The sequence below is a fragment of the Macadamia integrifolia genome, chromosome 8 (genome assembly GCF_013358625.1).
Source record: "Macadamia integrifolia cultivar HAES 741 chromosome 8, SCU_Mint_v3, whole genome shotgun sequence".
NCBI classification, from domain to species: Eukaryota; Viridiplantae; Streptophyta; class Magnoliopsida; order Proteales; family Proteaceae; genus Macadamia; species Macadamia integrifolia.
Genome location: NC_056564.1, coordinates 10,307,478 through 10,323,661, shown reverse-complemented (window position 1 = coordinate 10,323,661; position 16,184 = coordinate 10,307,478). Strand labels below are relative to the sequence as shown.

At 43.7% G+C, this 16,184-nt stretch overlaps 1 protein-coding gene across 4 annotated transcripts; it reads left to right on the top strand.

Moving 5' to 3' along the window:
- Positions 1–8,716: 8,716 nt before the first annotated feature.
- LOC122086031 (pentatricopeptide repeat-containing protein At1g11290, chloroplastic-like) lies at positions 8,717–15,277 on the top strand. 4 transcript variants are annotated; one of them, XM_042654707.1, is made up of 6 exons: positions 8,717–12,885; positions 13,031–13,057; positions 13,175–13,426; positions 13,682–13,798; positions 13,952–14,016; positions 14,861–15,277. In XM_042654707.1, exon 1 carries the CDS (start codon positions 10,798–10,800, stop codon positions 12,661–12,663), a length of 1,866 nt encoding a protein of 621 aa, XP_042510641.1. In that variant the 5' UTR covers positions 8,717–10,797; the 3' UTR covers positions 12,664–12,885; positions 13,031–13,057; positions 13,175–13,426; positions 13,682–13,798; positions 13,952–14,016; positions 14,861–15,277. The 4 variants fall into 4 exon arrangements, with proteins under 4 accessions (XP_042510641.1, XP_042510643.1, XP_042510640.1 ...); XM_042654709.1 differs by having other exon boundaries at positions 13,031–13,426; positions 13,957–14,016; XM_042654706.1 differs by having other exon boundaries at positions 13,031–13,426.
- The last annotated feature ends 907 nt before the right edge of the window (positions 15,278–16,184 follow it).

The window sequence follows — 16,184 nt, the reverse complement described above, 5'->3', positions numbered from 1 at the left end:
GACTTAAGTTCATCCATCCGCACACTTTGGCCTTGGCCTCATAGTTGCACTTTATAGTACTCAGTGGAGTACCTACTCGAGGGTTGGTCACTTGATCAACTCTCCTCAAGTGCATCAGTGCTTGGTTTGCATCAATTTTCTTGCTTTCCAATAGGCCCTTACACTTGAACCCCCCTCACCCCCAACCCAAAAAAAAAAAAAAATCATCCATTCCCTTCGTTATTTCTTTTTATAACTACCAAGCAAATGGCATGTACTTTTTGGTCCCAATTATTCATAGTGACCACTTGAAGTTTGTGATTGATAAGCAAATGAATTTGGTCCGGAGAGTCTCTAGTCTTCCTTTCCATTTTTGATTCCGACTTCACCACAGTTGATTGGCCAATGAAAGTTGTGACCCTAGGCCCATGACAACAAGTATAGTTGACTGATGAAGAATCATCAATGCAAGAAAATTTCTTCAAAAGAGAGGTAGCATGTTTTAATAGTTGAACTTCCGACAAAAACCCACAAACTTGTGTCAGAACTATAGGGGGAGAATGGATGGATGATGCTTGTCAACAACATTTCTATGCATTGCTCTAGCAACATCTCTAGATGCCATTTCTACACCAATGTAGAATTGAGTTTCACAATGGTCAGTCATATATCAGACAATGCTCTTGACTCTTGGAATAGAACCACGGAGGCAAATAATCAGTAGCGGATCAACTATGGCAATGGGCATGCCTTGCTGACTTTGCACTAGCCTCTGGTTGAGTCATGACTATCCAAGATCTGACATTTATCACGAATTCTGTCCTGGAGCAAGCAACACAGCTCTTTGTTGTTTGGTTCATTAGTTGTTTGTTCATAATGAGGGTATTTCTTCCCAACCATGGCACGGGCAGGGATTATCCTGACCAATGATGCACATCGGCATCTCATCAGGCCGTGCTGCCACCTCGGCATCTCATCAGGCCGTGCTACCACCTCAGTCCTCAATTAAGTCGTGTTGCCACCTCGGCCCTCCATCAGGCCGTGCTGCCACCTCGGCCTCTCCTCAGGCCATGCTACCTCCTCGGCCCTCCATCAGGCCAAGCTACCTCCTCAGCCCTCCATCAGGCCGTGCTACCTCCTCGGCCCTCCATCAAGTCATGCTACCACCTTGGCCCTCCATCAGATCGTGCTTTCACCTCGGCCCTCCATCAGGCCGTGCTACCACCTCGACATCTCATCAGGTCGTGCTACTACCTCGGCTCTCCATTAGGCCATGTTGCCACCTCGGTCCTCAATAAGGCCGTGTTTCCACCTCAGCCCTCCATCAGGCCGTGCTACCACCTTGGCATCTCATCAGGTTGTGCTGCTACTTCGGCATCTCCTCAGGTTGTGCTACTACCTCAGCCCTCCATCAGGTCGTGCTGCCACCTTGGCCCTCAATCAGGCCGTGCTGCCACCTCGGCCCTCCATCAGGCTATGCTACCAGTCACCTCGGCTCGACTAACCTATCACCTCGGCTTGGCACAGTCAAGTAAGGCACCCAAAAACGTGCACGCATCCACTCTTACATTTAAGGGACGTGATCCCTGATCATGGGGCAGGACTCTATCCACTACACGTCATCAAAGGCATCCACCCCTCTCATGACTTGCACCACCGAGATCAATGGAGAATATTCCTAGAATATGCCCTGAAACCCGAAATATTCCAAGAATCATGGAGCCACTCCCCTCAAGGACTCAATGCCTAAACATGACTCTCCACAAATTCCCTTCCTTCTCTCTCCATCAGCAGCCTATAAATACCAAGGTAAGCCTCCATCATAGAGGATCAATCAATCACTTGTTTTACTGGAAAAACTCTCTTGAGCATCTATTGTGGAAAGATCTGACTTAGGCATCGGAGAGTCCACTGTCGGGTTAGCCCGGCTCTCCCTTGTCATATCTTCTGTGTAGGTCAGCTAAAGCACCAGGAACTGCAGGGAAGATCACCCAATCAATTTTTTCCACATCAGATTGGCGCTGTCTGTGGGAAATAGTTACAAAAAGTCACCTTCGACCAATGCAATTAAGGAGTGAGAAGGTCATTTCTTCTACGACAACACGAGTAAGATCCACCTGCGAGTTACCACTTGGACATCCTCATTCACCACCAATGGCAGACCAGAAGAATGTCCCAGCAGAGACCCCTCCACAAGGACCCCAGCAAACCAAGCCTGATGCGCAAGTTGCCCAAAGAGAGGGGGATCAGCAAGAGAAAAACCCTCAGCTATCTTGCCATGTCCCATCATCCTGGGTAACTCACCCAAACATGGAAGAGCAGATGCAGAGCCTGTAGCTATAGGTGTTAGCGACAAACGCACTGGTGGTCAGTCATATATCAGTTTGGCTTGGAACTTCCAGTGCCACGGACTAGTTCAGCTCAGTCGCCTAGACCTGTTTCGGGCAGACAACTCAATGATGAACCTCCTGACAATAATATCACCCCTCAATCAACAGTAAGGAGGGGGTCATCCAAAACGTCACGTACTGTTCACTCGATACCACCCCTCTCTCCTACCGAGGGGCGCAGGTAAGGTCCTGTTCCTGCCTAGAATGGGAGAGCTCGTCGTTCCACGCATCACCAGAGCCCAGAGACACATGATGTCCACAGATCCCCACCCTGGGTAAGAAGACGTCAGATGTCACCTCACAAACTCACTAGAGGCGTGCGTCCACACAAAGGGGAACGAGAAAATTCTCAAAGCACAGCTCGACGAGATCAACCCTATAGGGGTCAGGACTCGCCCACCAGGCCGACCAGAGGTGCACCACAACAAGGTCAGGATCGACCTGGTGGTCACCAAGGCCGAGGAAGAAGCCCTAGAAGAGGTGAAAGGGCACGACGAACCTGGATCACCAAGCCGAGGTGAGAAGGGACGAACTGGAGAGCCGCATCTAGTGCCTTACTGAGCGAGTAGAAGGGATGCAGAGGTAAAGGCACCTGGCCGACATAATTGTAACTCTGGCCTATAATGCACTATCCGACAAGCTGATAAACACCGAGCTGCCCTCAAATTTTGTGATACCCATCTTCAATGGATATGATGGCACCATAGATCCCTATAATCATTTGTTGCATTACAGCTCAGCCATGACGGTTCATGGTAGGTCAGACGCAGTTCTCTACCGAGCCTTTGCAGCCTTATTAAAAGGAGCAACGCTGATATGGATGTCGACAAGAGCGTTCCTCACACGTTTCCAAGCAAGTATGAAGCAAAAGTAAACTACGCAAAATGTGATGAACATGAGGCAGGGAGCAAGAGTGACTATAAGAGAGTTCCTTACCCAATTCACCAAGGAGACATTGGAGGTAAAAAATCTATCAGAAGGAGTGGCGTATAGCACGTTGTGCAACAGGATAATGCACCCTGATCTGGTCCAGTCTCTAGCCCTTGACTTGCCAGAAACAATGCCCGAGCTATTAAGACGATGCAATCAATATGCCAACATAGAGGAAGTCCTATCCGCCAGAGGGATAGCTGACAAGGGTGATCAGTCAGAGAAGGAGAAGAAATGGACTCTGAGGTCTAGGGATGATTCCCACGAGCCGAAGAAGAATAGAATAGATCAGTCGCTTGACACTGATGAACCAAAGCAATATGAACTTGATCATTCCTAAACAAACTTGCTTTTAGAGATCTAGGATCAGAAGTATTTTCGCTGGCCCAAACCAATGACAGCTAAACCAGAGGAGAGGAACCTCAACCAATATTGATGATACCACCGAGACCATGGACATGACACTGAAGACTGCAAGTCTCTGAAAAGGGAAATTGATTCGCTCATCAAGGATGGATACCTTAACAAGTATTTAAAGTAGAAATATGGAGGGAACTGGCCCGAGTCGAGGAGAGATGATGCAAGGCCGAGCCGAGATAGGGCTGAGCCATCCAAGGAACCAGCCACGGATTGAGATGTTGCTTACAATGACTAGCCTATGGGTCTAGCTATTCTAACAATCATGGGCGGACTCACGGTGGAATCAGTCAGAAAAGCCAAAGTCCACACGCGGTTCATATGCATCATGGAATAGCCTGTCAAAGCCCTCATAACGGATCCACTTATTACGTTCTCTGACAGAGATCTGGAAGAGTTGAACTGGCCTCACAATGATGCTGTCGTAGTTCAATTAGTGGTGGTAAACCACCCCTTCCACAGGGTCCTAGTAGACACAGGAGCCTCCGTTGACCTCATGTCCTATGAAGCATTCACAAAACTAAGGCTTGGCGTTGGGACCCTAAAGCCTGCTCCAGGACCCTTGTAGGAGTTTTCAGGCACACTAGCAGAGCTGGAAGGAGTTGTAGACTTGCCCGTAACCATCGGACAGGGAGCTCAGACAACCACTACCATGGTTTCTTTTATGGTTGCCAAGATCGCCTCACCCTACAACGCAATCCTTGGCCGACCTAGTCTCAATGGCCTTGGGGCAATTGTGTCCACTAAGCACATGAAAGTCAAATTCTCCGTCAGCAATGGAGTTAGGGAATGCAAGTCCAGCCAGAAGGAATCCCGTGAATGCTATGCAAACTTTATAAAATTTGTCAAGAAACCATGCTTGGGCCTAGCATGTACGGTAGAAATTGTTGATTGCCGAGATGAAAGCCTCCTGACACGAGCTGAGCCAGTAGAACAGCTGCTTGCTGTCCCAATCACTGAGGCCAGTAGACACTTTTATCAATAGATAGTTTTATCAGTAGATTGCATTGAAATCTCATCGATTGGGTATTAGTCTTATAGATTTTATATTGTCAGCACCTTAGCTTCTATATCTTAGTTATTCAATTTTATTCACAGAGTGGATTAGATTCTATTTCGAAGCAATGTATTTGTTCCAAGTGCATACCACACATCAATATACTATGAAGCTTCTCCCAAATATTTGGCTCTTCTAAGGAAACAAAGACATTAACAACTAAGCATAAAGACTGGACTACCGCTCGGCAGCATTTAAGACCGAGCTACAGCTCAACATCATCTGAGATCGATATACAAGCTCGACAGGATCTAAGAGCGTGCTCAAGCTCGGCACTATCAAGACCAGACCCTAGTTTGGCAACTCAAGCCCTTACGTATTAAGGCGTGCAAGCCCAAGCCCCGGCTCGGCACCTTAAGCCCTTACGCATTAAGGCAAGCAAGCCCGAACACAACTCAACACCTCAAGCCCTTACACACTAAGGCATGCAAGCCTGAGCCTCGGCTCGGCACCTCAAGCCCTTGTTAAGGCATGCAAGCCTGAGCCCCGGCTTGGCACCTTAAGCCCTTATTAAGGCATGCAAGTCGGAGCCTCTGCTCGGCACCTCAAGCCCTTATGCACTAAGGCATGTAAGCCTGAGCCCCGGCTCAGCACATCAAGCCTTACACATTAAGGCATTCAAGCCCGAGCCCTAGCTCGGCACCTTAAGCCCTTATGCACTAAGTCACATAAGCCCGAGCATGACTCGACACCTCAAGCCATTACGCATTAAGGTATGCAAGCCCGAGAACAACTCGGCACCTCAAGCTCTTATGCATTAAGGCATAAAAGCCCAAGCACAGCTTGGTAACTAAAGACCTTAACAACAAAGGCATAAAGACTGGGATACAGCTCGGTAACATCTAAGACCGAGCTACAGATCGGCAGCATCAAAGACCGAGCTCAAGCTCGGCACTACCAAGACCTGGCCCTAGCCTAGAAACTTCAAGACCTTAACACAAGGCACCTCAAAAGATAGAGCCCAAGCTCACCCTCTAAGACCAAGCCCAAGCTCGACATTCTCAGATCGAGTCCCAGCTCGGAACCTCAAGCCCTTACGCACTAAGGCATGCAAGCTCGAGCCCTGGCTCGGGACTACAAAAGACCTTAACACGAGGCACCTCAAAAGATTGACCCCAAGCTCGGCATTCTCTAAGATCGAGCCCCAGCTTGTCACAGCTAAGACAAAACCTAGGTTTGGCACCTCAAAAGACCGAGCCAAAGCTCAGCAATCTCTAAGGTCGAGCCCCAGCTCGGCACCCCTATGGCTAGGCCCAGGCTTGGCACCTCAAGAGCTCATAAGCTAGACATGGAAGATCAATTCCTAGCTCAGCTAGGGAACGAAGCCTCACTCAGACAGCTATACTGGTCCTTATTCTTCCAACAGTTATTTCGAGCCACGCTTGAAGTACAAGAAAATAAAGAAAGAAGCACAAGAATGCTGAGAGATGAAGACATCAAAATAAAATTTTCATTCATCAAAAAAGTGAAAAAAAACCCTCAAAGTACATTGCTCCAGAAGGAGACATCTACATAAGAGAAAAAAATATATATATACAAGGCTAATCTTGGGGGGCTAATCCACGGGCCTAGGTCTTCACTTGTCTATCCTTCGAGTCGAGTCACCTCTTCACCAACGTCGATTGAGCCATTGAGCTGCACTGAAGTAGCAGGGGCGAGAACGCGCTACTAATAGTCCGTCAGATTGTAGCCTGGCATCTTACTCAGGATGAACCAGATGGCATCGTCCGAGCCGACCTAAAACAAAGCAATGTTAACGTCACCAAACACTTCTGATAGGCCTAGGGGTTCAGCCACCTCGTTCGCCTCCAGCTCAGCCCGATGTTGCCTTTCTAGCTCGCCAACCCTAACTGCGAGCTCCTCCTCTTTGCGAGTGCTCTAAGTCTCGGATAACTCATCCTAGAGAGCATCATTCTCCTTCACCAAGTTGTTGTTGGCACTGAGCTGCTTAGCAACCTCCAATTCCAGCTCTCCAGTTATCAACTCGACATCATTGGCACGGACCTCCTCAGATTGAGCCATTTTCTTCTCAACCTCCAGTTGGCCTGTGATCTTGTGCGGCACCCCATGAAGGCACTTTGCATCCTCCTTCGCCTTTGAAAGAGCGACAGTCACATCCTTGAACTATTGAGCAGCCTCGACTGAGGAATTGAAGCAGCGCATTTCACACCAAATAAACAGTGCATATCGTACGAAGGTCGAGATCGAATTAAATGCTCTAGCAGATCGATCCAAACTGCTAGAGCAGGGGGTTGGTGATGAGGGTATTTCTTTCCAACCATGGCATGGGCAGGGATTGTCCTAGCCAATGCTACACCTTGGCCCTCCATCAGGCCGTGCTGCCACATCGGCCCTCCATCAGGCCGTGCGGCCACCTCGGCCCTCCATCAGGCTGTTCTGCCACCTCGGCATCTCATCAGGCCGAGCTACCTCCTCGGCCCTCCATCAGGCCATGCTACCTCCTCAACCCTCCATCAGGCCATGCTGCCACCTCGGCCCTCCATTAGGCCACGCTGCCTCCTCAGCATCTCATCAGGCCATGCTACTACCTCGGCCCTCCATTAGGTCGTGCTGCCACCTTAGCCCTCCATCAGGTCGTGCTGCCATCTCAGCATCTCATTAGGCAGTGCTACTGCCTCGGCCCTCTATCAGGCTGTGCTGCCACCTCGACATCTCCTCAGGCCGTGCTACTACCTCGGCCCTCCATCAGGCCGTGCTGCCACCTTAGCCCTCCATGGAGAGATCTTCTCAAACATGAATAATTATGTCTTTATTCATAATGTTCATATTTGGAGTATAAAACCATGAAATCCATATCATGAAGAAAAATATATCATCAAACCTGAGAGAGATCTTGCCAAGTTTTGGAATGTTTTATCATGTTTGGAATAATTCCTGTCAAATGTTTTAATTTTAATGTGTGCATGGATATGTGCATGTGCAAGCCTCAGAAGAAAAGCAGGGCAGGGTACTGTCAAAGATGGAGAAACTTGCAAATGTATTGTTAGTCTTACTCTCATTCATACAAATTCATTAGGAGCTAACCAAAACACAGTAGTCACCAAGAAATGGTTTTACCAAAAAAAAAAACCAAGAAATGGTACTGTTTTTTTTTTAAATGGTACTGTTCTGTCTGATAAAAACTGATTTTATGTGTACTTTATTTTGTTACTTCTGTTTCTTGATATTTTTTTCGCCTTCTTTTAACAACTTCTATTGAGAAGAAACAGAGGAAAGCACACAACTTCAAACATATATTGAGAAGATTTAGAAGGAAGTTAATAACCTCATTAAGAACATTCATAATCCACCCAGAAAAGAATTAGATTGAAATTACTACATGAGGATGAGGCAAAAAATAATTAGCATTCTCCAGGTTATGTTGGGCAGAAAAAAATGAAAATTTATTTTATCAGGTACCATATTATAAAAAGGTTAGCAATATTGTTAATAGAAATCAGGTCTTGACCCGGTTAATACGTGGAGTGCTGACCCGCTAGAGGTCTCTATAAATAAGTGGTCTAGCCATAAAGAAAATCAGACATATGGTGACAAAAAAACTCTCTTCCTCTCTCTTGTATTCTGCCTCTCCCTCTTGTGTGTGAGTGTCATTAAGGATCTTTATCCTAGTTCTTGGATTTGGATGGTGAATGCAGTGAAGGATTCTACTTTGTCAGCCTAGCAAGATCTCTCTAAAGCTTCCCTTGCACGAAACAGATGCGTAGGGCAACTAGATCCATTCAATTGCATGAGAAACGTCATTGAGGTAAGTAACCCTAGATCTTTGTTGTTTCCATTCTACAAATATATAATTAAAAAATGTTTTAAGGTTCAACCATTAATTAATTGGATTCAGTAACACAATTTTTTTTCCTGGAGAGAATAATAAAGAAGTATTAAGTTTTGGAATAAAAAGGAAAAAATATTTTGCATTTTTGTAACCATTGAAATCTTTCTTATTAATTTCCCTCGATTACGTTACAATGGCTAGGAATAATTGTAGGGTGACTGGTAGTAGTGCTTAAGCGATGGCTTCAAATAAACACCACATTTAATATTGATCGTTGATTTTTTAACAATTAATCCAAGCCGTCGATTGCCCTCATGCCTTTATTAGGTTTCTACTTCTAAATCCTGTTCCTGTTTTGTACAAAGGGGAAGAGAATCCAAAACCAATCTTGAATTTTGAGAACCAAATCTGTAGAGCCCTAATACCCTTGCAAAATTTTCTTCTTCTTCTTCTTCTTCTCCGGACACTTGAAGATGCATCCTCAAGGGCAGCAATTCAGGCCAAGAACCTATTTTCCACCGACCCAAGTTCCGTTCTTTCAAGTTCAACCACCGCAAATGCAAATGGATCATCCAATGATGCCCAACTATAATGAGACCCTGTATTACCAATACCGGTGGCTTCCTCAGCCACTTACCACCGTCAACGCTTCCCCTGCCTTCACCGACGCCCACTAGAACTCTCCTAAGTACGTTGCCCACGCACGTGAGTGAAACGACGGTCCGTACTGATAATACAAGTGTTTGGGGGATGTGAAATTGGTGCAGATGGAGAGGTTGCAGGAAGGAATCGTTACCGTTCACTTTTATGATTTGAAGCATTTGGCAGAGGCGTTGCGTCGATACAGAATCAACACATGCAGCAGCAGCACAGTTTGAGGCTATATTACACCGTTTTAGGGTCAGAGAAATTTCCCCCACCGTTTGGCATGAAGAAGAGCTGAGTTTGAACTTTGAAGGGTTTGTCACAGATATACTCTGATGTATAAAAACATAAGGAAGGAAAGTAGGAGAGAGGGAAGGAGGCAGGAAGAGAGAGAAAGCACCTGAGTCACTGGCATGTCCTCTGTCGAAGAAGACATGACGACATGCTGAGAAGATGAGAGTAAAGCGATTTGACCAACAAGTCAGTTGGTAAGGTAAACCGAGATAGCAAGTAATCGGTTGAAAAAAAGAACGATTCAAATTATATAAGATCAACGGTCAAAACTAAATTGATGCTTGTATGAAACAAACGCTTAAGCGCTGCTACCTTTAAGCCAGCCATAATTGTATCACAAATAGCTGCACATCAGTTTCCAGTTGAGTACAATGATTCAGACGAATACCAATACAATTATAACTGCCACTCCCTCAGACATTCTTTTGAGTTCTGACCCATGCAGTAATGTCCCCTATGATAATGTTTATTGTCTATACCAAAGAGAGGTAACACTATAAGAACTTATATCCGACTCGGCAGAGAGGGGTTTCGTACTCCGACTCGGATGGGTCTCTCATCCGTTGCAGAAGGAGCCTAAGAGGAACTATGGTGATTTTGGGCGGAAGGTGGGATTTCTTCAGAGTCGTCCCTTGATCTTCCGGTGACACGGCAGCCACCGACGAAAAAGGAACATGCTTTCTCACATAAGCTTACGTGGTCGAAAATGGAGACATCGAAATGTATATGAACACCAAGAGATTCCCAGCTTCCAGACAATTGTCTCTTTCGAAATGTGACCATCCATTATGAATCACAACTCCTCTTGGCTCTTGACTAACGCCACTTTCCAAATCTTCCAAGCAGGACCTTTCAAACTAACAGTACCGGAGAGCTCCTTCACATTCTGAGCGAACTTATTGGGGATGCTCTGCAATTAACATACGATAGAACACTGAAGTCATCATCATCAAGACAGAGAATATATAGAGGTAATTTGGATTTACGAGCTGTCGATCAAAACCCTGGGGCAGAATCTGGGAGAATCACGTCTCCTCCATTTTGTGCTTACTACGAAGAAGAAGAACACTGAAACAAGGAAGAAGGATAAAAGGGAAAGGGAAGCACTAAAGAGGAAAAGAGCATGAAAAGGGTTGTTTAGGTTGACCCCAGTTCCCAGTTCCCAGTTCCCAGTTCCCCAGAAAAGGGGGAAAAAAAATATAAAAAAGCCATCTCCATTAGAAATCTCTGATGATCTCTGTATCATCATCATCATCAATTCAAGCTTCAAGCTACCGAATTTCAGATTAAACTCAATGAAGTCGATAGCCCACCAAGCTCCACCTTACGCTTCTATCCTTCACGGGCTAAGAGGACTGAAGCCCCTTCAACAAGTTCACACCCACATAATTACATTGGGTCTTGCCAACAACGTCTTTCTTGCAAACAGATTGATGAACTGTTACGCATCTTCTGGTCTAATGGCCGTGGCGGAGCAGATTTTCCGTCGAATTAAGAATAAAAATGTGGTTTCATGGACGATTTTGATATCTGCAATGACCAAATATGACCTCCATATGGAAGCTTTTGAGATCTTCTGCGAGATGAAGAAGAGTGGGTTCCTGCCCAATGCTGTTACCATCACGAGCATCCTACCTGCCATTGGTAACTTGGGTTTGACTCAGATCGGGAAATCATTGCACTGTTTCTTGCTTCGATGTCACTTGGATGTCAATGTCTTTGTAGAAACATCTCTCATTTATATGTATTCGAGATTTGGTTGCATAAATGCTGCTCAGAGGCTGTTCGATAGAATGCCCAACAGAAACGTTGTTTCATGGAATGCTCTTATTTCAGGCTATTCCCATAATGGCTTTGGGGAAGAGGTTATTTGTCTTTTTAAGTTGATGCAGAGAAATGGGTTCCCTGCTGATTTTATGACAATTATGACCTTGATATCGGGTTTCTCAATTTTAGGTTCTATACAGGCAGGGACTGCGATTCATGGTTACACAATTAAAAATGGATCTGAGAATGACAAGCTTGTTAAGACTGCTCTAATTGATATGTATGTAAAGTGCAGGTGCATTGGACATGCTTATAGAGTATTCACTGAGATTCCAATGAAGGATGTGGTTACATGGACATTGATGTTATCGAGCTTTTCAGATTTTGGATACTGGAATAAGGCTCTAGAACTTTTTAATGAAATGATGCGCATAGGCATGGTGGCTTTAGATTCTGTTGCTTTGATGGGTATTCTATCAAGCTGCAGCAGGTCTGGAGCTCTACAACATGGCAGACGGATTCATGCACTTGCAATAAAAACAGGTTTTGGAGAGGATACCTTTGTAGGATCCACACTTATAGACATGTATGCAAATTGTGGGGACCTGGAAAACGCAAGAAATTTATTCGAAGGTATGGAGGGAAGGGACATTGCATGCTGGAATGCGATGATTTCTGGTTGTGGGATGAATGGTTATGGCAGTGATGCAATTGGTCTCTTTTTGCAAATGACGGGTTCTGGCTTAGAGCCTGCTAATTCAACTCTACTGTGTGTCCTTTGTGCATGCAGCCACTCTGGAATCGTTGATCAAGGGCTCCACATTTTCAATTGTATGGTTAAAGATTGGAGTATAAAGCTGAATTTGCAACATTATGCTTGTGTGGTTGATCTCCTTGGCCGTGCTGGGCGATTACAAGATGCTCATTCATTTATAAATAACATGCCTTTGCAGCCTGATTCTGAGGTTTATGGGGCATTGCTTGGTGCTTGCAGAGTTCATGGAAATATAGACTTGGGGCTACAGATTTCACAAAAGCTCTTTGAGTTAGATCCTGATGAAGCTGGTTACTACATCTTGCTTTCAAACATGCATGCTACTGCTGGAAACTGGGAGGCTGCCATGACAACCAGAGTATCGTTGAGATCAAAGGGATTGAAGAAGACCCCAGGCTTAAGTTCAATTGAGATAGATAGAGAGATTCATACATTTATGGCAGGAGATAGAGATCACCCCCAGTACCATGAAATTTATAGGATGTTAAAGGGCTTGATTACAAAGATTGAAGCAGCAGAATATGTACCTGACACCAATTGCGTTTTCCAGGATCTACCAGATGAGATAGATAAATTACCTGTATCACCATTGCGAGAAGCTAGCTATATCTTGGGTTAATGAGAACCCAACCTGGTACAACCATTTGGATAGCAAACAATCTTCACACCCATAATGATTGTCAAAAAGTGAGCATTTTTATCTCCAAGGCCTCTAGCAGAGAATGAGTCATAAAAGATGCAAATCGCTTTCACTTTTTTCAAGATGAAGTCTGCTCTTGTAAAGATTATAGGTTGCTTTGAGAACAACACATGCCAATTGATCCTGTACTAATCTAATCAGGTAAGTTTCTTCCCTGTATTACATTATACTGTTCATTAGTAAATGAAGAACTTATAATCAACAGTTTGGAGGTTCTTGATCAGATGCATGTATAGAGGTCTGTTCAAATCAATTCTAACAGATACCTTGGAATTTTGATGATCAGGATTTTACGACAATATGTGGGAATTCGGTATAGCAGCTCGTGTTCATTTGCACTGTTCATTCCTACTGCTTTATTCATGTGGCATCCTCATGGAATATGGAGGTTTCTTGATTCATTTGTGGGAAATTTTGTTCATCCATGTAGGAGGATGACTACGACAACAACCATAACCTTATCCCAACTTGATGGGGTCGGCTACATGGATCCGATAAGGTCTAAGATGCAAGTAGGAGGATGACTATGTAGTGTTAAGTGCACTGATTGATCTGTCTATTTAATCACGAGATACACAACAAGATCTTCTGAGCCAAAAAGGGTAGATCAGGTCATTCTGGCATTTTAGCAGTTGTTAGTTGGGTGGTCAGAAGCAATTGTCTGTGAAAGATCCCCCCTGAGGTAATTAAAAGCAATTTTCTGTGGGATTTTCTCATTGGATAGTTTTATTGGGATGAAGGTAGTCTACACTAAGGTGCATTAGATGGAAGAACTGATCATTCCTCCCCCCTCTTATGATTTAATGGATCTAATGGGAAATATTGATCGAGATACATTGAAATGGAAGAAAAGGATTAAAACCCCAAATAGTTGTAATAAGCTTTAGCTGAGTATTTTCTTTTTTCTTTCATAAACTAATGCAATTTGCTTCTGTAGGGGGAGCAGCTTGAAGATGCAGCCAGATGGCATTTTCCTGAATGAGATGAAAACAGTTGCTCTTCCCTCATCCTCTGTCATTCCTACAAGATAGTAGATTTTAATCACTTGAAGCAGGTAAAAGTATATTTAATTTTTTTATTCCTAGGCACATTAGTTGTGTTAGAAAATAATTTTTTCATCTCTAATATTATTTAAAAAAAAAAAAAAAATCATCTCTGTTCATCTCTTTCTAAGAGAAACCGAAAATTGTCTTAAAATAATATGCAGAACAGCGGATGATTGACATGGAGAATTGTAGAGAAAGGAAAGAGAGTAAGAAGGCAACTTGAAAGGTTTTCTTTATCCCGTCTACATATCTATATATTTCTTTATTTTGTCATTCTAAATTTTTTCCAAATATCTCCTTAAAAAATATGTTGTTAAAGGCTAGGGCCTAGGAGAGCAAAGCTAATTGAAGCTTTAATTCAGTTTCCGTTTACAGCTCAATAAGTTGATAAATTATGGCAAGCATACGCATTGCTTTTCGCTTTTGGTTTTTGAGGACTGTCTGTTTAGGTATAAGTTGAAAGTAAATTCAGCTTCCTATTTGCCATTTTTCCCTCATGAATTTCCATTGCTCTTATCCAGGAATTACCTTCATCATTATTTCTGTTGGCAATCTGTTAACGACTCATCCTATTCTTCCAAAACCCAACAGCATTCCTGCAATCATCAGTAGCAATAGAATGAGCTGCTAGAACATCTTTTTCCTTTTGTATTATTGTTCATATAATGATCTTTTTTTTCTGGTGACTAGAGATGATATTATATGCTATAGCTCATATATATTTCATTTTTGAAATTTAGTGGGCGAGCCTATGGCACAACGGTTAAGTTGCACTATTGCAACATGTTGGTCACAGGTTCAAAACTTGGAAACAACCTCTTCTGTGAAGCAGGGGGTAAGGCTGCGTACACCTGCCCCTCCCAGACCCTGCAGTAGTGGGAGCCTCGTGCACTGGGTTGCTCTTTTTAGTAACTGTTAGATTTCTTTCTTGGCTGTGGTATCTGGTTAATGAACTGGCATGGAGGCTTTGTGTGCTTCCTTAAATCTTACCCTATGTTATGCACTTGTCTTGCACTATTTGTGAGATTCTCATACCATTCATCTGTATATGCCATGCGCGGTGGGAACAGGACTGATCAATTGTTCACATGTTGCAAAAAGCTGCCTATCGTACAAGTAAATACAGAAATATTGGAGCCAATTGATGCTTTCTGCCACTGGATGGATTAAAAGTGCAGGTTCTTCCTACACGAAGAATATTGAAATATGTTTCTCTTAATGCGAAACATGGTTGGATGTGCTGTAAACAGGCCTTGATGTTTTCAGTAGCCCTGTATTTTTTATTTTTTATTTTTTTTTGGGAGGAGGGGGGGGGTGTGGTGGTGGTCTTAATTTGGATGTTGGTCTCAACAAATACAAATGCAATAAGACAGTCCATGTGAGCATTTTTTTTTTAATGAAATGTGGAGCATATAAATGGGATCAAAATCCACATTTTTTGGACCTCAGAGGCTAATACATGGTTGGATGTGCTATTCACAATACTATCTTTTTTCTGGGTGAAGTTCACAATACCATTCGTGGATCACTATTTATCCAGATTCCTCTCTATGAAAGAGAGGAGATTATAATGTAGAAACAATACAGATTCTTGCTCTCTTATTTAATTGTTCCTATGAGGAGGAATTAGAGAGAGATTTTGAAAAGAGAGAAGTGAATATACTCAATTGAGTGTATTGAGGTTTCGAGTATTTAGAGAGTGAGCTACCACCATTTGTACAATTTACACTCTTGTGAATTTTTTATACTTTCTTTGCCTATGGATGCAGGACAAAGGCCGAACCACATAGATCATTGTCTTGTTTGTGTCTTCTATTCATGTCTTTTACCATCATTTTTTCTTTATCCCTTAACTTCATATATACCACTATAACCCCCCAAGAAATGATAACAAGGTATTTTATTTAAGGACCAGCTAATTTGATACTGGGCACCAACCCGGGCACCAACCGATACCGGGCACCAACCCAAAATGGACTGAAACCGGTAATCGACCATAAACCGCCCATAAGTGAACCAATTGGCATAATGTGGGATAAAAAAGGTTGTACCCCGGTGCATTAGGCTCCGCATATGAAAGATCAGGGGGCCAGAACTGCACAACCCTTACCCTGAGAATGTCGAGAGACTGTTTCGACTGCTTGACCACTAGGTCGCAATATTCGTACCTTACCGTTGGACCAAGTGCATCCCTTTGGCATGATCATGGGATATAAACCATTACTCACAAAACAATAAAAATTTATGACTCAATCATCTCATCTCCTATCAACCCACATCCAAATAAAATAGTTTTGGCCATGTGATTTATTTCGGTAAAAGGACCAAATAAGAAGTAATATCGATTCTTTTTGTTCGTTGTATCAAATACTAGAACATCCTGAATAAATTATA